Below are 21992 nucleotides of genomic sequence, written 5' to 3' on the forward strand. Positions count from 1 at the left end.
CTGGCATGCCACCGAGAGCCGTCAGTGAGGCAGAAAGTGGCTGGTCCAAGTTGGCGGCTGATTTGGAGAGGGGAGGACCAGAATGAGGCCATCTTATTGTTGCGGTGAGGCCTGCGGACTCTGACCCAATCGAAGACTGAGATGTTGGGCGCCTTGGCCCTCTTCGACTGGTCGAAGCGGAGTTTCATCTTCTCCTGCTGTCTAGCGACAATGGCTTGAGCCCGTGGAGCAGGGCTCTGAGCTAGCGAGGGGCGGAGCCTGCCAAGGGGCAGCATGAGCTCACGGCCTAGCATGAGGGATGCGGGTGAGACCCCTGTAGTGGAATGCTGGGAGGCTCTGTAGTGCAGCAGTGTGTGGAGGAGGGCCTTGTCAAATGCACACCCCTGGGATAGGTGTGCTCTAAGGCCATTTTTCAGTGCCTGGTTAAAACGCTCCACCCCCCCATTTGACTCGGGGTGGTAGTGTGCGCATGTGACGGATGCCCTTGGTCTCATGGTAAGAGGAGAGTTCCGAAGAGACCATTTGGGGGCCATTGCCTGTGGTGATGGCCTTTGGATGCCCCCAGTGGGAGAAGAGGGACTCAAGAATATCGATGATGACCCGAGAGGTGACGGAACCCACGGCAGTGACCTCTGGCCATTTTGAGTGCAGGTCATAGGTCACCACTAGGAACCATTGATGGTGGGGGACACCATGGATCTCCCCGCAGACGTCCAGCTGCAGGTGCTCCCAGGGCTGAGAGGGCCAGGCAAGGGGTTGCAGGGGTGGAGGAGCTTGGTGGCCAGTCTTGCCACTTACAAGGCAGGCTGCACAGTCCTTGACCAGGGCCTCGATTTCCCTGTCGATACCCGGCCACCACACTAGGTCTCGGCATCGTTGTTTGAGCTTCACTATGCCCAAGTGGCCCTCGTGCGCCATGGATAAAACACGCGCACGAAGGGCATTTGGGACCACAGTGCTGAGCCCACGTGCAACACAGGAGTTATTCCAGCAGGAGAGCTCCTCTTTAACTCTGGAGTAGGCAGACAGTTCCTCAGGCACCTTGCGAGGCCAGCCATCTCTGATGAAGGTGCACAACTGGGAGAGGGCCGGATCCTGTTCAGAGGCCTCTTTGAGCTCCTGGAGAGAGACTGTGGTTTGGAGAGGCGTGAGCAGCATCTGGACGATATCCTGTTCCACATGTTCAGACCCGACGAGTGGGGCTGGGGCAGAGACAGTGCGGGAGAGCAGCTCTGCAACAACATTGTCACGTCCTGGTGTGAACTGGAGACTGAAATTGTATTGGCGGAGGCGGTCAGACCAGCGGTGTAGACGCAGTGGTCTGTGGCCCGTGCCGGATGTCGACAGCAGGGCAGTGAGAGCCTGGTGATCAGTTCGCAGGGTGAAGGCACGGCCATACGTGTACAGGTGCCGCCGCTCACATGCCCAGATGCACGCCAGCACCTCACGCTCGCCTACTGAGTACTTCTGTTCAGTGGGGCTAAGGGCTCGGGAGGCAAAAGCGATTGGTTTCTCCACTCCATTCTGTATCTGCGATAACACCGCCCCCACAGCTGCAGCGGACGCATCGCAGGTGACGAGGGTGGGGCTGGCGACGTCAAAGTGAGCCAACACTGGAGGCGACGTGAGCTGCGATTTGAGGAGGCGAACAGCTTCCATACAGGCTTGTGACCACACCCAGGGCTCATCCTTTCGCAGGAGCTGGCACAGTGGGGCTGTGGTGGCTGAGTACTGGGGCAAAAACTTCAGGTAGTACCCAGTCATGTCAAGGAAGGAGGCAACCTGTGCTGCAGAGCTGGGTTCTGGGATGCTGTGAATGGCATCCACGTTTGACTGGAGTGGGGATATACCGTCAGCCGACAACCGAAACCCCACAAATTCGATCTCTGAAACAGCAAAGACACACTTTTCGCCATTCAGTGTGAGCTTGTTTTTTGCTAGAGCCGTGAAAACTCTGTGAAGGTGTTCATCGTGAGTGGAGGTCGAGGGCCCATGCACGACGATGTCATCCAGGTGGATGGCCACCCCAGGAATGCCCGCGAGCACAGAGGACATCACCTTTTGGAAGCAGCTGGGTGCAGAGCTAAGTCCAAATGGCATCCTGGTGTACCGAAAGACGCCAGCATGTGTTACAAAAGCAGTGAGGTCCCTGCTGCTGGGGTGGAGGGGAACCTGTAGATAGCCCTGTCGAAGGTCCAGTTTCGAGAACAGGATGGAATCATAGAGCTGCGCTGTGAGTTCCTCTGACGTGGGCAGTGGATATTTGTCAGGGATTACGGCCTTATTCACTGCTCGAAGATCAACACAGATGCGTAGACCACCTGACTTTTTTGTTGCGACCACCAGGTTGGAGACCCATGGGGAGGCATCAACTGGTTTGATGATGCCAGCTTCCAGTAGCTGCTTTAGTTCAGCTGTGACCCTGTCACGAAGAGCAAGCGAGATGCGGCGCAGTGGCTGAATGACAGGGGTAACGGTGGAGTCAACCATGGGCTGGTGGGTGAAGGCAGTCAGGGAGCCCAGACCCTCGAAGAGTGCTGACCATGTTTGGCGCCACGGTGAGGCGATGTGCAGAATTGCAGACCCGCCGGTGTCCAAGAGAGAAAAACCCAGGTCAGTGAAAAGATACAGTCCCATCAGGTTAGCTCCTTGGCATGCCACATGAAAACAAAAATCTGGCAAAACTTTTGTTCCATAGCGTACAGTGAGGTTGACTGAGCCCACTAGTCCAATTTTCGAATTACCATACCCGCAAAGGGCAGTGAAGGGCGCAGAGAGTGGCAGGGAGCTGAAAAAACGTTTGACTGTGTCCACATTCAGCAGTGAGACGCTGGCACCGGTATCCAACAACAGAGGGATGCACATATCATTCAGGTTAATTGTGCATGACTTGAAAGCCACTACTGGCCCAGAGCTCACGTTGTGAATTATAGTGCTTGAGGACTGAGAGTGTTCATTTGTAGCAACCAGGGCAGAGCGGCAGACATTGGCAAAGTGATTTTGCTTTCCACAATTGCGATGGGCTTGGCCGCGCGCGGGGCAATTCTGCACTCTGGTAGCATGTGAACGAGATCCACAGTTTCCACACTGTTGCCGCGGTAGCGCACGTTGCTGCCGTCGCGCGAGCATTACAGTGTCAGGGCTGTCGGGGCCGAGGGCGCCATCACTGGGTGTGTGTGCTAGTTTCGCTGCACATTCGGCTGCAGACTCCACTTGAAAGGCAATGTTAACTGCCTGTGACAACGACAGATCGTCGGACTCGAGTAACAGTCTTTCACGCACTCTCACGTTGTTGGTGTGCTCTATTAGTTGATCACGCACCATCTCATCTTGTAGTGCACCGAACTTGCACGAGCTAGCCAACCCCCTCAAATTCGCCACGTATTGATGCACAGACTCGCCGGGAAGTTGGTGACGCTGTCTAAAAATGAATCGCCGCAGGAGGGCACTTTGTGGGGCAGAGAAGTGTGTGCTTAACAGAACCACAGCCACATCATATGTTTGAATTGAGTCTGCTGTGCCTAATGTCCCAAGAACACGCTGGCCCTCCGCTCCCAAGCAATGGGATAACAGTGCCTTTTTCCGTGCTGTACTCACATTTTCTAGTCCAAGAGCAATGAGGTAGGTTTCAAAGGACTGTAGCCAGTGAACCCATGGGATCGGGGGCTCACCGGGTAGTGCAAGGAAGGGAGGAGGTGGTGGAAGAGAGATTTCAGCCATCCTCGTCGCCAAATGTTGCGTTTGCAAAGATAATCCAGAGGCCGTATGCAGAGCTCAGTTCATGTTGCTTTTAATGGCTGATCCAAACACACTCTCCCAGGCAAAAGCAATCAAATACCTATATCCAATGTCAGACACAATACAACGATAACAGCACTATCAAACTCCATGTGCTCAGGCCAAGGCAATGGAGTACCTATCACCAATGTCAGACATAACACTGACAGAGGGTTGCCACCCCAAGCCCTAGTCCCTGGCAATGCTGGCAGACCCATCCCACATTGCCAGCACTTCTGGGAAAATGGGAGCTATAGTTAAGGTCTGAAGTTGTTAAAGTCAATGTTAAGGTCAGAGGGCTGCAAATTGCTGAGTAGAAAGATAAGGGGCTGGATTTTCTGAATGGGAAGCTTTTGGAGGCAGGACTCCCACTTGTTGGGTTTCAGTCCCGCCTCCATCAGCTTCTGGCCAACCAGCGGGATTTTCTCCTGATTGACCTTGTTAAGCCCGCCCGACGGGCTCAGCAGGCCAATTAGAGGGAAGTCAGTGACAGAGCATGTCAACGTCTGACGTGTCATCTGCCAAGAACTTTTGAAAGAAGAAATGTCATCGTTTGACAGCTCTGTGAAGCTGTCAAACACTGACATTCTGTGTAGTTTGATGAGTCCGTGTGTTCAGGACTCATCAAACCTTTCTACTTTGCAGAAATCAGCTGGCTGTTGGATCGGAAGATGCAACAGCCAGTCTGTGATCTCTACAATGGAGATGTCGGGGACTCCAGCTCCACAGCGGCTGAAGGTTGTAGGTAGAAACAAAGGTAAGTTAACATTTTCTAACACTTTACACTCACCTCACATACTTACCACTCCACACTTGCACCCATCACTCACTTCTACATCACACTTTCAGACCCCTCCGACCCCCGCAGACTTCCTACTCACCTCCTATACCCCGGCGGGGTTCCCCCAGGTCGGGAAGCCCGCAGTTCAGCATGAAAAATGGAATTAATCCTATTTTCTGCTTGTTAACAATAGGCTTTAATCCCTTCCCGCCTCCAAGGAGATGGGACCCGGGGCAGGACAGCTTCCTGCCTCCTGGCAAGAGGGCACGGAGTTGGGTTGGGGGCGGGTTTGCCACCCGCCCCCAAATTCTGTCACCTTCCCAGCAGCCCTGCCTCCCTGGGGCTGAGAAAATCCAGCCCGAGGAATTTCGTGATTATTGCAGCTTTGCACCATTGTGTTCTCTGCTGCAGGTTAAAGTGGCATCTTCTCCGCTGTTGTAAGTGTGCACCTGTTACAGCTAATTTGGATGAAAGACATGATAGCCACACCAGGAAATCATTAAAACTTCCACTTGCAAGTTGTCATTTGGATGCAAATTGTTTAAAATTAGCCTCCTAAAAATAGTCGCAGTGAAGCCCTAACATTTGTCTGTGACGCCCCTCCCCAGTAGCACCAGTGAATGAACATATGAGCAGTAATTTGGAACTGCCCCTGTCCTGATTCAGGACTGGAAGAATGAATCAAATTTTGGATCATTGGCGTGAAGCAGAACTTCAACTCATCAGGTCGAACAGCATCTGAAAGAGATTGATTAACATTTTGGCTGTAATGTTTCTGATAAAGGTTACATCCCAAATGCTAACCTGTCTCCCTTTTCTGAATGCTCATTGATCTGGGTACATTTCCAGTGCTTTCTATTTGATTTCTAGTGATGGCAGTTTTTTTTATAACCATTTTAATTGATCAGCTGGATTTGGAGACAGGTCAGCTGTTCTCTGTAAAGCCACCAGATGGCAGAGCTTGAGCAAGCAGAAGTGTGGGACAAATAAAAGAGATCCTGTTATCAGAAACCTGTGGGGACAAGCAAAGTGTTGAAGTTTTTATCAGCATTCCTCTTCATTGAGGTCTTTACTGACGAAAATGGAGAATCATTTGGTACCAGAGAGAGGGTATACCTTCTAGTTTTTGAATGACAGCACCAGGGAGTTAAGATAGTGGCTTCAGGGAGATCTGCCAGTCTATCTGGGAGGCTTTGCCAACTCAGTCCCATCACCATAGTATTGCTGGAACACAGGCACAGCACAGTATCTACTCATGATGCATGCTTATGGAACATAGTTTCAATTTATATCATTGCTGCACAAAGATACCACAGAGATTTCCACACAAAAAAATCTTGAAAAATAACAATGTTTATTTATAGAAATCCAAAACGTACAACTGACTGAACACCTGCTCGTGTGATTTATTCAAATCCGTTGGGTTTGATGTTTATTATGTGCTGTTCAGGCACTGACAGTGCTTTCTGCAGGAGTTCTTTGGTTGGATGAAGCTTGTCTCTGCGAAAGGTCTAAACTTGCACTGGAGCAGGGTTGTCAGAACTTTAATCCTCATCGGTACATCTGCTTCATCTTGATTCTCTTAATGATGCTGAATTATCTTTCAGAGTCAGTGTCCCTACATGGAAAATCAAGATAGAAAGCATGGGTTTTTTCAGCAAAAGGCACCTTTTCTATCCCGTCACTATGGACGTCAAAGCTGAAACGTGCTATCATAATTCGCCTTGATGTACAAGTCATCCAGTGTGCAAGGGTCACCGAGTGTGCGAGGGTCACCCAGTGTGCAAGGGTCACCCACTGTGCAAGGGTCACCCAGTGTGCAAGAGTCACCGAGTGTGCAAGGGTCAGCCCATGTGCAAGATTCACCCAGTGTGCAAGAGTCACTCACTGTGCAAGGGTCACCCACTGTGCAAGAGTCACTCACTGTGCAAGGGTCACCCAGTGTGCAAGAGTCACCAAGTGTGCAAGGGCCACCCCATGTGCAAGAGTCACTCACTGTGCAAGGGTCACTCACAGTACAAGGGTCACCGAGTGTGCAAGAGTCACAGAGTGTGCAATGGTCACCCAGTGTGCCAGAGTCACAAAGTGGACAAGGGTCATTGAGTGTGCAAGAGTCACCCAGTGTGCAAGGGTCACCGAGTGTGCGAGAGCCACAAAGTGTGCAAGGGTCACCCAGTGTGGAAGGGTCACTCACTGTGCAAGGGTCACCGAGTGTGCAAGATACACCCAGTGTGCAAGGCTCACCGAGTGTGCAAGGGTCACCCAGTGTGGAAGGTTCACTGAGCGTGGAAGGGTCACTCACTGTGCAAGAGTCACCGAGTGTGCAAGGGTCACCAAGTGTGCAAGAGTCACCAAGTGTGTGAGAGGCACCCAGTGTGGAAGGTTCACCGAGTATGGAAGGTCACTCACTGTGCAAGAGTCACTGAGTGTGCAAGGTTCACCAAGTGTGCAAGAGTCACCAAGTGTGCAAGAGTCACCCAGTGTGGAAGGTTCACCCAGTGTGGGAGGGTCACTCACTGTGCAAGAGTCACTGAGTGTGCAAGAGTCACACACTGTGCAAGGATCACCCAGTGTGCAAGAGTCACTGAGTATGCAAGGGTCACCCAGTGTGCAAGAGTCACCGAGTATGCAAGGGTCACCCAGTGTGCAAGAGTCACCGAGTGTGCAAGAGTCACCCAGTGTGCAAGGGTCACTCAGTGTGCAAGAGTCACTGAGTGTGCAAGGGGCACCCAGTGTGGAAGGGTCACTGAGTGTGCGAGATTCACACAGTGTGCAAGGGTCACCGAGTGTGCGAGAGTCACAAAGTAGGCAAAGATCACCGAGTGTGCAAGGATCACCCAGTGTCCAAGAGTCACTGAGTGTGCAAGGGTCACCGAGTGTGCAAGGGTCACCAAGTGTGCAAGGGTCACCAAGTGTGCAAGGGTCACCCAGTGTGCAAGAGTCACACAGTGTGCAAGATTCACCCAGTGTGGAAGGGCCATCACTGTGCAAGGGTCACAGAGTGTGCAAGAGTCACCGAGTGTGCAAGGGTCACCGAGTGTGCAAGGATCACCCAGTGTTCAAGAGTCACCAAGTGTGCAAGGTTCACCAAGTGTGCAAGGGTCACCGAGTGTGCAAGGGTCACCGAGTGTGGAAGGTTCACTGAGTGTGGAAGGGTCACTCACTGTGCAAGAGTCACTGAGTGTGCAAGGGTCACCAAGTGTGCAAGAGTCACCAAGTGTGCAAGAGTCACCAAGTGTGCAAGGGTCACCAAGTGTGCAAGAGTCACCCAGTGTGGAAGGTTCACCGAGTGTGGAAGGGTCACTCACTGTGCAAGAGTCACTGAGTGTGCAAGGTTCACCAAGTGTGCAAGAGTCACCCAGTGTGCAAGAGTCACCCAGTGTGCAAGGGTCACCCAGTGTGAAAGGTTCACCCAGTGTGGAAGGATCACTCACTGTGCAAGAGTCACCGAGTGTGCAAGAGTCACACACTGTGCAAGGATCACCCAGTGTGCAAGGGTCACTCAGTGTGCAAGAGTCACCGAGTGTGCAAGGGTCAGAGTGTGCAAGGATCACCCAGTGTTCAAGAGCCACCGAGTGTGCAAGGTTCACCGAGTGTGCAAGGGTCACCGAGTGTGCAAGGGTCACCCAGTGTGCAAGAGTCACACAGTGTGCAAGATTCACCCAGTGTGGAAGGGTCACTCACTGTGCGAGTCACCGAGTGTGCAAGGTTCACCAAGCGTGCAAGAGTCACCAAGTGTGCAAGAGTCACCCAGTGTGCAAGGGTCAACAAGTATGCGAGAGTCACCCAGTGTGGAAGGTTCACCAAGTGTGCAAGGTTCACTAAGTTTGCAAGAGTCACCCAGTGTGGAAGGATCACCCAATGTGGAAGGGTCACTCGCTGTGCATGAGTCACCGAGTGTGCAAGAGTCACACACTGTGCAAGGGTCACCCAGTGTGCAAGGGTCACCGAGTGTGCAAGGGTCACCGAGTGTGCAAGGGTCACTAAGTGTGCAAGAGTCACCCAGTGTGCAAAGGTCACCCAGTGTGGAAGGTTCACCCAGTGTGGAAGGGTCACTCACTGTGCAAGAGTCACCGAGTGTGCAAAAGTCACACACTGTGCAAGGGTCACCCAGTGTGCAAGAGTCACTGAGTGTGCAAGGGTCACTGAGTGTGGAAGGTTCACTAAATGTGCAAGAGTCTCCCAGTGTGCAAGAGTCATCCAGTGTGCAAGAGTCACCCAGTGTGCAAGGGACACCCAGTGTGCGAGAGTCACCGAGTGTGGAAGGGTCACCGATTGTGCAAGAGCCACCCAGTGTGGAAGAGTCACCCAGTGTGGAAGGTCACCGAGTGTGCAAGAGTCACCTAGTGTGCAAGGGTCGCCCAGTGTGGGTCACCGAGTGTGCGAGTGTCACCCAGTGTGTAAGAGTCACCCAGTGTGCAAGAGTCCATTGTTGTGCTGAAGCAGAGCAACACTTCTCAATCAGTGAATTTCTGCTCCACCTGATTTGTATCTGCTGGTGCTATCAGCCTGAGAAAACTTATGTAATATCTTCAAAGGGCATCCCAGCCCCCTGTTGTAACCTATCACTTATTTTTTTGCATGTAAATGCATCTCATTATTGAGAGAGAAAAATTAGCTATAATGTACCGATGGGGGAAAAATCCACGCAGTGTGATCTTGAAACTGAAGGTGACTATCTGACTTTAATATGAAGCAAAGGTGGGTAAGTGGAGTTAAGATACAGAGCAGCCATGATCTAATTGAATGGCGGAGCAGGCTCCAGGGGCTGAATGACCTACTGCTGTTCCTCTGAACCATTGTCTGGAATGCAGCAGAAAGTCAGTAATCATCAAGCTACACTGCGGGATCACTGTGAGGAATGTTTAATAGTGCAGCGGTTCCATGAATGACAGTAGGTTGCACTGGTCTCATTCTAAGCTGTCTCACCATGTCCCTGTGCTGTCATGGTTTTTGTGAATCAGCAAAATGTGATGCATTAGGAAGAAAGTGAGGTTGTCAAATACCGAGAGCTGAACGTTAGAAAGGGACACACAGCTCCATTCTGGGTCATTTAAATGCTGTGCTGGTCTTCTAGCCTGGGATCTAGTTTCTGTGGCTTCAGTGTCCTCTGATCATTTTTTAATTCCATTCAGTGCAGTAAAATTATTTCAGTACACAGCCCAAGGGCAACTCCCTCAACCTTTCATTCCTTTGACACTGCTTTTTAAACAATACAGTAGATTTGTAATGGACTACTCCTTGTCTATACAGGAGGAGAGAGCAACACGAGGAGTTCAAGGGTCTGCTCAAGCACCACTCTCCTGTGACTGCATTAATTATACAGTTAGAGGAGAATGGTGCTTAAACAGACCCTTGAACTCCTTGTGTTGCTCTCCCTGTTTATGTGTGTTGGCGGCGTCACTCCTGAAACATTTTACCGTAAAAAGGCAACTGGAGGCTAGCGGCAGCTTGTAGAGCCTATGAAAATGTTGACCTCTGGTGCTATTGGGTCGCTAGATCTTTCCATTTGAGTGATGACATACTTGCCATTAATAGAACTCTTTTAATGTAAAACTGCATTTAGTTTGCTGGCTTCTCTGCACTCAAAACATGTAAAGTGACAATGAGATCCAACGTGCGTGCATGCTCAGTGCTCGTTGTCAGCCTCTCACCTGAGTCGGAAGGTCCTGGGCTCAAGCCCCACTCTTGGGCACATTAGGCTGACATTTTAGTACAGTACAGCTGGATAGACCAAGGTTATTAAACGAGGCTCTGTCGATGGAAAAGAACTCTTGCTGTTATTCAAAGAGTAGGGAATTCTAACCGATGTCTTGGCCAACATTTATCCCTCAACCTGCATCACTAAAATAGATGATTCCATTGCTGCTTGTGGGACCTTGCTGTGCACAAATTGACTACTGTGTTTCCCTACATTACAGCAGTGACTACACTTTAAAATTTCTTCATTGGCTGCAAAGAGCTTTGAGATGTCTTGAGGTTGTGAAAAGCGCTACATAAATACAAGTTTGTACTTTCCTTACAGTAGGAGCTGCTTTTCTGGTGCCTTTGATTGGCCGTAATCATCTCAAACAGGTAGCGAGTGGCTTGATATAAATGCAGGCAGGTATTTGTTATGGGGAATTTTCACACAATAAGGGTAGTGAGGCTGTGGAATGCACTACCAGAGCTAGTGATTGAAGCAGAGACCATGTCAACATTTAAGAACAGGTTAGTTTTGTAGTTAAAAAGAAACGGGATTATAGGGATACGGGAACAGGGTGGACACATGGGATTAGGATTACAGTTCGTTCTTTTATTTTTGTGAAACTAGAGTGTCTGGAGTCCAAGCTCACGGCAGCATTTGCTGAAAATGCAACAGTTTTCCATGGACTGGCTTTACCTGGCATCACTTCCTCAGTCTCCTGAAAGATGGTCCCTCCAACAGCAATTCATACATAACCATCTCAGGGTCACACAGTGTTGTGGTCATCGCTGAAGTATCTGATAACCAAAGGAAAGTATGTATTCTCACTAGAATCAGTGCTGCCACTCACTGAAGGGCAAAAAGGTGTTTTATTTTTTCAAATCAGTCGAGTTTGAATGTTGTTCAAAACAATCTAAAAACAACTGAACAGCTCCTAGCTAGATATAAATGTAGGAAAGGTTTAACTTTTTGAACAATGATTCTTACAATTAGGATAATTTACACTTCACCTCCTGTAACTCTGCCTTCTTCCTTACAGGTGCTAAACAGTCTTATAATGCTGTGTTTCAGCACTCTCTCTGAGATCTTGCCTGTTCCACAATATCTACATAATATTAATTGAACTTCAATCAAACAAAGCCAGGGTTCTCATCTGCAACCTGATCTCCAAGTGACCTCGCATTCATTTCAAGCATGCAGAACAATTAAACTGTCTAACATTTTCTATTTTACATGGTATAATTTTCCTGCCTTTATAAAACAGTGCATTCTCTAAATTATTGTGAGCAGCACAATGGGAGATTCACTAATCTATAGCTATTAAAAATCTTATGCCTGCACACATTTTCTGTCTCAAAACCTTATTTCTTGTGTCACATTTCGTGTCAACTTTTTCCATTATAAATTCTTATCTCCACTTTTAAAATGAAAAAAAGCTCCATGTCAACCGGCTCCTGTCACTATGTAATTACAGACTATTGATGCTATTCCCAGTGCTCCCAGAACCTCTCTCATCAGTGTTCCTGGACCCTTGTTCCCAGTGCTCTTAGACCCTGACACCCCGGGGGTGATTTTAGCAATGGGGACGTGAGGGAAGTGGGGCTGCTGCTTGTTGGGTTTTAGTCCCGCCTCCATCGATGTCCGGCCAACCCACGCTATTGTCCCTTGATTGACCTTGTCAATCAAGCCCGCCCAACGGGCTTAGCAGGCCAATTAAGGGAAAGCCAGTGACAGAGAACATCAGCGTATGACGTTTCATCAGTCAAAATATTTTGACAGATGAATTGTCATCGTTTGACAGCTTTGAGAAGCTGTCAAACACTGACAATCTCTGTTCTTTGATGAGTCCTTGTACTCAGGACTCACCAAACCTCTTTCCTGAGCAGAAATCAGATGGCTGTTGCATCGGAGAATGAAGCAGCCATTCTGTCATCTCTGCCGTGGAGATGAGGCAGCTCCGCAGCCTAAAGGGATGAAGCCTGTAGGAAGAAGCAAAGGTAAGTAATCTTATTAAAACAATTTAGACTCACCTCACGCACTTACCTCTCCACACTTGCACTCATCACTCACCTGCACACCGGACATTTTGGCCCCTCTGACCCCTGCAGACCCACGGCTCACCTCGCTGACCCTGGTGAGGTTCGGAGCCGTCGGGAAGCCCACACTTTAGGGCTCAAAATTGGGATTAGCCAAAAAGCTGCCTGTTAACTGGCAGTTAATTGGCACTAATCCCCTTCCCGTCTTGAGACGGGACCCGGCGCGGGTCGGGTACCTGCCTCCTGGGAAGATGGCATGGAAGCGGGTTGGGGGTGGGATGGGTACCCGGTCCCAGATTCTGCCATTTTCCCGGCAGTCCCGCCTCCGTATCCACCTCCCCAGGGCTGGGAAAATCGCCCCCCCCCCCCCCAATCTCAGTACTGCCAGATCCCAAGGCTATTCCTAGTGCTGAGAAGAGGTACTGATACTGGATAATACCCCTGTTGTTATCAAACCTCTGTGCCACCACATGCACTGGCATAGGAAATCTACTAGCACAATATAAAGAATATTCGATTTATTGCTCGCGGGATCTGCTCTGTTGTGCACCCATCCTTCGCATGATAATGTCCTAAAGCCGTTCCTTTATTGTAAAGGGTGGGGGTTATGACTTTAGACCAAGCTGGGAGTCAATTCATTCACCCAATCTGGGGAAACTTGTTACTTCCCTTCCCCTTTAATAAACGGCAGTGGTTTGACCTACACAAACAACTTGATGCTGCATCACAAAGTTGAACAAAGCTTTCATATTTGTTGTTTTTAAGTTTTTTATTCAGGCAAATTAGTAGTTTGTTACATTAACCAGGCAGCTGAAGCCAGCAACACTATCACCTTCCCGTCTTTTTTCCTCAATGTCTGCCTCAGTTTCCTCCTTCACCAGCATTATTCCTTGTTTCTTTAACTAAAAATATTTTGTTGCATTTCTTTATATTTTCAATCTTTTTTGCAATTTCTACTTTACTGCTTAACTTTGTTTTGTTAAGTTTTAATTTTGTTAATTCTTTGTGATTTGATGCAGTAACTGCCTGTGCGCTGATGCTCTCCACCCTCAGCAAGAACAGTGCGCGTGACTGCAGCTTCCCAGTTGGCACCAGTCATCAGGTAATGCTGCCAACTCCACTAATCCTACACGAGGGGTGTTGCTGGCCACCAGCCACTGGGATGCCCATGTGCATTGTGAGATCGCACGTGGCTGGCCACGTTTTCTCTAGACTCTCCCGAACTCCTATCTCAATCAAACAGCTGTCTTAATATCTCTATAACCCTCAACCCCTTTCTTGTTTTCAGTTGGTTCAGGAGGTGAGAAACTAAGTCAGTTCTTTGGGATTCCTAGACAGTTCAGAGGCAATATAAAGGGAGGTTTGTAACATGTGTTTTTACTTGTTGATGTCAATAAGCCATTCATTGCCAATGAACGTAATGATTAACTACAAAGATAAAATATTTCATTGTACAGTAGTTATATATCGTTTAACAACTTATCATATAACACTTTCTAAAACCTGTTTGAAAATACAGGAGTAAGTCCAGAACTGAAGGGGGTCTACGAACATACAGAAATGGACAGGAAAAGACCCAATCTAGCCTGTCCCATTTGGCGTGATGCCCTATGCATCACAATCTAATCTCTGATTCCTGCCTCCAGGCTCACGCCTGCCCACTCAGTGGCTCTGATAGCCCCTTATTCCATGTCTGAAAGGTAACATAGTGGTTATGTTACTGGACTAGTAATCGCAAGGACTTGAGTTCAAATCCCACCTCGGCAGCTATAGAATTTAAATTTGATTAAATAAATCTGGAATAAAAATGAAAATACCGGATAGTCTTAAAAACCCATCTGGTTCACTAATGTCCTTTAGGGAAGGAAATCTGCTGTCCTTACCTGGTCTGGCTTAGATGTGACTCCAGACCCACAGCAATGTTGTTGACTCTTAACTGCCCTCTGAATTGGCCTAGCAAGCCACTTATTCAAGAAAGCAGCTCACCACCACCTTCTCGAGGGCAATTAGGGATGAGTAATAAATGCTGGCCTTGGCGGCAACACCCACATGAATTAAAAAAAAACTCAAGTGTCCCCCAGACCACCCTTGCCTACATCAAGTCTTTGAGTCCTTAAGAGGTTCTGTATCTCTGAAATCCTATAGTTAAAGCTGTTAACTATTCCTTTTTTGTAACTTTCTACTATATTATCTGTACTCTGGTTAGTAAGTGCATAGCAAAAATTGCCAATTGTCGCTTTCTACCCATCTATACTCTAATATTCCTATTTACTCATGTGCTGTGGTCCTATTGTGCTATGTGTAAATATCAATCATTGCAAAGTTGACATTGCTGATTAATATTTACAATTTCCTTTTTAAAAGAAGTTTAAAGTAAAGCTGACTGGTGCATTCCGTATCAAGTCACATGCATGTCCAAAGGATACTTTGAAATCCATTTATTGCCTGTCAGAACAATATTTCACTGTCAGGATATCACCATATCAGGAAGCCAACTAACTGAATGTTACTTGTGACTTGATAAAAATGGAGAATGCAACAAGTTCAAGTACAGTGACGGTGAAATGTGAGCAAAATTTGCACATTGATTGAAAGACTCTTCAATCCAAAGTAAGGTTGAATTCTCCATTCATCAACCACCCCCACCCCACCCCCAGTTTGTGTGTCAAATTTGGAACCAACTGTATAATTCTTTCAACAAAATTCACAATCCAGAGGCTCATTTCCTGCGGCTGAACACAAATGAACTTCCCCCACCACTAAGCATAATAAAAATGGGTCAGCATGAAATACTGGAAATACACAAGTCAGTCAGCTTCTGTAGAGAAATAGCTAGCTGACCCTCCTTGAGTTCTGAAGGGCACTGCCCAAAACAATAACCTCCACAGGTGCTGATTGGCCTGCTGTGCATTTTCAACATCTTCTGTTTTGTTTCAAATGGCCAATATGTGTAGTTTTTTTGGTTTCTTTTTATATGGAAACAGAAATTGTTTGCTTTACAATGGGTGATATTAGTTTCTATTCAGCTTCTTAAGCGTGAAGCAAAGGAAAAATTAGCATGCAGATACTTACAATACATTGGTAGGAATTTCTCTATTTGGTCGCATGGTAAATTAATTAGGACACTTTTTCATAATATAATTGAGGACTCCCCATTATCAGATTATTGTAAATGGCTTCCTCACTGTAGGGGATATAATGTAAATGGCATTGTAAATATTGCAGTCAACCAGGTGAAGCAAGTTTGAGAAAAAAAGTGAAATGTCCCTTTTGAGATATACAGTATATGGTAGATCAGAGATTGAGAATGACAGTGAGATTCACTTTGCACATCCTAATACAGTAATCTCAATTAATCCATAATTCATAGTTAACGATTCTACCTGGGAAGGATTTATTTTCTTTTGTGGGGGGGGGGGGGGGTGGAAGATAGAATACTTCCACTCCCTGCTCGAGGAGCACATCATTGTATCCTGTGCGTTTAAAATCGAGCAATTACCACATTCTCCCTACGAATTCACCTTTTTTGGAATTCAGTGATGCTGATGACAATAGTTTCCTGTTTGGCAAATCCTACCTTCCTAGGTTGTGGAGAATGTCTTGCAAGCAAAGGAGGCATGATTTATACAACCAGTGACTGCTAGGGGCAGGGGTGTCAGGTGAAAAGAAGGTGGAAACCTACTCCTTCCTAGCCAGAGCTAGATTGAGAATTCTTGGGGTCTGGGCACGAAGAACATTAAGGGTCCTCCCACGTCCACACCCACCTAGGGTTACTACCCTCCCAGATTGTCCAGGAGTCTCCTGGAATGGAAGATGAATATCCTGGTCACTGCTGCCAACAACCCAGGAGAAAAGTACAGTGCCTGTGGTTTGCACTTGCATACTTCTGGCACCTGCTCACAGGCAGTCTCCTGGTTCTTGGAACATCTCGTGACAGGTGCTCGTCAAATCCATAAGCAAAGATATTCAACTACAGAGACCCAACCATTAGAAGGTAAATGCAATAACATTTGCAAACAGTAGACTAGTGTCACGTGATCAGACAGCATGTGATTAAACCTCCAGGAATATGTCCAACCAGAATTAGCAACACACCATATCCATTAAAACACAAATATTTTATTGGGGGCCCCATATTTGTGCAGGGACCCTGGGCATGGATCCCATAGGCCGAGCACTAATCTGTCCCTGTTCCTAGCTCAGGAAACAGTCTGCATTCTATCTCCTCATTTGCTGGATTGCCAGTAGGAGCCATCCTTCAGCATTGTGTACCATACCCCAGAGGCTTCTGGAGACCTGATTCACTCAAAGCCCAATAGAATCAGACTTGCCGTAGGCCTGTGCTGTGGCATCATACAGCCTGAATGATTGGTACAATATCAAAATGTTCGGCCAGCCATTCCCTATGAAACCAGAGGCGGACTGCAACGGACAAACGAGAAAAAAATTTAATAGCAAAATACTGCGGATGCTGGAAATCTGAAATAACAGAAAATGCTGGAAATACTCAGCAGGCCAGGCAGCATCTGTGGAGAGAGAAACAGAGTTGATGGGGTAGCTGCAGTTGAAATATATACAAGACAAAGTGCTTTGCATAATAAACCATAGATTGGCACAAGAAATACATATAACCCTTTTATAGAAATATAAACATCTTTGGGTGTTTTTATTAGTTTTAACTTTGGATATAACAAAAACAAAACGGTTCTTTTGAGAGGTAAAGAACAATTTATATAGGAGTGCTGGTCTGTGACACATAACTCACACAATCCATTATTGTCTACCTGGATCACCTTGAAATCTCAAAAAGGATGACATTGGCAATTTAAGAGAGAGAGATATTGTCACCGAAAGCAAACTTGGCATCAGAGACTCATTTAACTGGTGCACATCAGCTTTGGGAAATACTTGCAACTGAGCTACAATAGAAAGGGAGGGGGAAATGCAACTGAAAAAAAATGTTGCTTCCTGTAGGACACTTCCTGCTTTTTTAATACAGAGACAGAGGGGGAGAGAGGCGAGAGGCAGCGCTCTGGGCTTGGGCTTTGTTTGCAGCTGCTGCTCATGCGCACCTGGGATCGGAGCGGCTAACGGGAGCGGGCGTACTGACACTGGGCGGCGGGCGGACAGACAGGGAGAGAAGGCGAGGGATGGCCGAGAGGACGGGCGCAAGAGACCGCCTGGGTTAGACATCCAAAGCCGCTCCCCTCTCCTCCGAGTGGCAGTAACAGCACCGGGTGACATGGCTGGAGCAGGGGCGCTTTACTGAAAGCCGGGCGGCGGCATCCCCCGCTGCAGGAGCCGGAGCAGGGCGGCTGTTGGTGGATTAATTCGACTGAAGCCCGTGGCCTCGGCCTCGGGCCACCCCCTTCTCTCAGCCCCTCGGCTCCCGCCCCGCTGTTTATGCTGCTGGCGATGGGAGGAAAGCAGAGCACGGCAGCCCGCTCGAGGACCACCTTCCCCGGCGTGTCGACGGACGACAGCGCCGTCCACGCCGGCCACTACAGCCACTACCGGACCGGCGTCAACGCCATGGGGCTGAGGACTCGCTCGGTGAGCAGCGTGGCCGGCATGGAGCCGGCGCATCCCTTCGGGCTGTACGGAGGTCGAGCAGGAGGAGGCGGAGGCGGGAGCAGCAGAGCGGGCGATGGAGCCGAGCAAGGCAGCGGGACCGGAGGAGGAGGAGGCGGCGGTGGTCCTGCCGGCGGTGGGCCCGACTCCGCTGGCAACGGTTACCAGGAGACGGGAGGAGGGCCGGGCACCAGGGAGCTGCAGCTGTACCTGGGGTCGCGGGCGGCGTCGCTCTCCGACTCCCTGCCGCTCCACTTAGCGCCGCGCTGGTTCAGCGCACACAGCGGTGAGTAGAGCTGCCAGTATTAACCTTCAGTGCTGCTCCTCGCAACAGCACTAGCATTAGTCGTCTTAATGCTAATTAATATGCTGATTGCAATTAGATATGACTAATTATTTTGCATCAGTTAATAAGCATTAGTACAATTAATAAATATTCTATCGGCACCAATTGCAATAATCTTGTTGCTGTCGGTAACGCTAATGAATAGCTAGTCAGTTAATAATTTAACCATTCCATCAGTTAATATTAGAAATTTCCCATTGTAATTTGTTTTATAAATGGGGAAAAAATGCTCTTGCAACTGAGTAATAATTGCTAGTATCAGTTGCTAACCAAAAGTCACTGCACTGTTGGCATCAATTAATATCACTTGTAATGTTAGTAATCATTACTGACATGTAGCTATTTTTTGCCAGTTAATTCATTAGTAATTCATGGTGGCACCAGTTAATATATTGATGCTTATTAATGATAATTGTTAGTAAAATGCAGTTTTCATAAATATTGTAAGACCTAGTTAATATAACCAGCAATTGCAATCATGCTATTATTTTTATGAATAGTATTAGTACTAATAAATACACAAAATAGTAATATTATGTTGGGAATTGTTATAGTGTTGGCACGAGTTTATAGAATCATAGACATTTCAGGACTGAAGGAGGCCAACATGGCTGTCCCAGGGCTAACTCCTCATTGGGCAACATTACAGTGCATCATTAATAATTAGTGCATTATAAACAGGGCTATCAATGTTACCCACCATCACTGTATTACTGATACTATTGTTACGCTCATTATTGCTGTTACTTAAGAACAAGTTTGCTCAGTTTAAAATAGCTAATTCTCTTAAACTTTGACCACTGTAAGAATTTTTGATTGTCCTCTACTCTTTTCCAGCCGCCCCCCCCGCTCCACAAAAAAGCCTTTTTCATTTCCAATTTAATTTATATTGCTAATTAAAGCCACAGTACCTTATAATTAAATTGGAATTATTGTTTACATGTAGGTAGTAACAAAGGCTACTTCTGCCCCTCCTCCCATCAGTAACTTTTTTGGAGTATAATTCTAGGAGCAAGGCATTGGTGTGCTTACACTGCTGACCTCTCTGCCCCTGGGTTTTTATCACTCGTAGAACCAGAACCCAGGAATGTTCAGTGTCCTGGGTGAATAAACTGCATGGTTAGTATCTTGAGGTCCACAGGAAAAACATTAAGTACCTTTTGTAAAAGTGGATATCTGCTGGGACGGTGGTGCACTGCAGTTTCAAATACTCCAAAAACCGATTGGATTAACATTGAAAATGTCACACCCCCTCCATGTTCAATGGCCCCATTGTTGTGTTCCAATAAGTAGGCTGAAGAATAAATCTTTCACTCACCAGTAAAATGGTAATTCTGTTTGACGTTCGGGACAATACATGCTGTTATGTAAACATTGCTGTATGTCATGTGATGCTGCAGTATGACAACCTGCTTAATTGGGACCATATTTCAACATGTATGTCAGTGAAATGCAGATTACCTTCCATCTATCAGCAACTTTTATTTCTATAGCACTCCTCGTGCATGAAGAGGTGTTGATGCTTTATATTAAGGGGGGGGGGAGAAAAAGGAAATCTGAGATGGTTAGCATGATTGGGCTGAAAGCACAATCAAAACAAAGGATTTTGAAAGCAGGTGGCAAGGTGGAGAGAAATAGGCAGGAAGTTGTAGAGGACCAGAGTGACTGACTGACTGGCCACCAGCGATGAAGTGGGGAACAAAGAGTAAACCCAAGTTTTGAGGAGCTAAGGATGCATGGAGGAAATCACCAAAGATAGGTTGAGGAAAGCCATCGAGAGATTTGAAAGGAAATGTTAACCTCCAGTGAAACTTTGGAGAGCATCTTTATTTTAGGCAGTCCCTTGGAACTGAGGATGACTTGCTTCCACATTAAAAATGAGTTTGCAGGTGACTGATGAGTCCAATGCGGGACCTACAGTCTCTGTCACAGGTGGGGCAGATGGTGGTTGAAGGGGCGGTGGGTATGAATAGATCTGCATTTGTGTTCAACCATAAATGTTTTTCGATGCTTTGGCAACATAAGATGTACCTTATCATGCCAATAAAGCGAATTGAATTGAATTGAATTTGGTGGGGTGCTTGGGTTGACGTGCGCTCCTTCCGCTGCCTGCACTTGGCTTCCGCTTGCTCCTGGCGAAGAGACTCGGTGTTCGGCGCCTTCCCAGATGCTTCTCCTCCACTTTGTGCGGTCTTGGGCCAGGGATTCCCAGGTGTCGGTGGGGATGTTACACTTTTTCAAGGAGGCTTTGAGGGTGTCCTTGAAGCATTTCCTCTGCCCACCTGGGGCTCTCTTGTTGTGCCGGAGCTCCGAGTAGAGCACTTGTTTTGGGAGTCTCGTATCGGGCATGCGGACAATGTGACCCGTCCGTCGGAGCTGATCGAGCCTGGTCAAAGCTTCGATGCTGGGGATGTTGGCCTGAGCAAGAACACTGACGGTGCGCCTATCCTGCCAATGAATTTGCAGGATCTTGCGGAGGCAGCATTGGTGGTACCTCTCCAGTGCTTTGAGGTGCCTGCTGTACATGGTCCATGTCTCTGAGGCATACAGCACGGCGGGTATCACTGCTCTGTAGACCATGAGCTTAGTGCCGGGTTTGAGGTCCTGGTCTTCAAACACTCTCTTCCTCAGGCGACCGAAGGCTGCACTGGCACACTGAAGGTGGTGTTGGACTTCATCGTCGACGCCTGCCCTTGTTGACAGTAGGCTCCCGAGGTACAGAAAGTGGTCCACATTGTCCAAGGCCTTGTCGTGGATTTTGATAATCGGGGGGGGGCAGTACTGTGTGGCGGGGTCAGGTTGGTAGAGGACCTTTGTCTTACGGATGTTTACGGAGAGCATAGAGTAATGTTAGTGTGGGACTTGTTGTGATGAGGACGTGTGCTGGGTATTGGATGAGTGGCAACTTGTGGAAAGTTGAGATGGGGAGGCCAACTAGGAGAGTATAAGTAAAATCAAGCCTTGAGGTGATGAAGGCGTGGTCTCGGGTTTTGGTGGCAGTGCAGGAGAATTCGGGGCCGACCTGGGCAATGTTAGAGGTGGGAGAAAATGGTCTTGGTAACAGTGAATGTGGGGGAGGAAGCTGTGTTCGGGTCAAGCTATATGCCATGGTTCTGCACCTCCTGACTAAGCCGGAGGTGGAATGTAGGGAGGCCAATGGAGTCGAGACCAGAGACACACAGGTGCTGGAGGTAATCAAAAAGGATGGCTTTATTTATTCCAGCAATAAGCTGGAGAAAATTTTGGCTTTGATGTTGGAAAAGCGATTAGACAGCGTTTCAGAGGTCTTTGGATCAGTGCAATATTTCATAGTTTTGCCCTGTGGGGAGGAAATTGAAAAGTGATCTCACTCTTTCTAGAGTAATTGCTAGACAATACTTAAGTTTTTTTTGGCAGTGCTATTGACTGGGAAATAATCCTGAAAGTGAGGACAGTGTTTTGTTTTTGAGTTATTGCCTTAATATAAAGCATTTATATTTTCTGAATTGAGTTGTATGTTAACAAGTAAAACTTGTGACAGTTTTGCATAATTTGGTCATCTACTGTCAAGCAGACTAACTTGAGTTTAGCCTTCAGAGTTGAGATCTACTTGTTGTGAGCAACCAGGCAGTGGTTAATTTAGAGCCTGCTGTAGTGGTGCACATGAAATGATGGGGCACTGCTTAAAACCACTGTATTGTCACATGGTCAGCTATGTTCCTGCTGGGCTTTGGAGGGAGGTGGACACTAACTGCTTCCTCAGTCTGAGGGAGGCTAACCTGAAACGTTAAATCAACAAGCTACTGATGCATACCT

General features: G+C 47.7%; 1 protein-coding gene and 1 long non-coding RNA gene across 3 annotated transcripts in view; one reads left to right on the forward strand and one right to left on the reverse strand.

Annotated features, from left to right (window-relative positions):
• Positions 1–16714: 16714 nt before the first annotated feature.
• LOC147116334 (uncharacterized) lies at positions 16715–18169 on the reverse strand. Its single transcript, XR_015078783.1, has 2 exons — positions 18062–18169; positions 16715–16806 (listed from the first exon to the last, which is right to left on the reverse strand). It is a non-coding gene; the product is annotated as an uncharacterized LOC147116334 (long non-coding RNA).
• The window catches only part of znrf1 (zinc and ring finger 1), a 373364-nt gene continuing 368633 nt past the window's right edge, over positions 17262–21992 (forward strand). The window contains exon 1 of one of the 2 annotated variants that reach the window (XR_015078782.1): positions 17262–18137. Coding sequence is in view for 1 of the 2 variants with exons in the window: in XM_085991192.1 (XP_085847318.1) it covers positions 17684–18137 (454 nt within the window). In the remaining variant the exon portion in view is untranslated. The remainder of the gene's footprint in view (positions 18138–21992) is intronic. The other variant, XM_085991192.1, reaches the window with a different exon arrangement.

This window comes from Somniosus microcephalus, chromosome 6, assembly GCF_052327205.1.
Source record: "Somniosus microcephalus isolate GS21.2 chromosome 6, FLI_Smic_1.0, whole genome shotgun sequence".
Taxonomy (NCBI): Eukaryota; Metazoa; Chordata; class Chondrichthyes; order Squaliformes; family Somniosidae; genus Somniosus; species Somniosus microcephalus.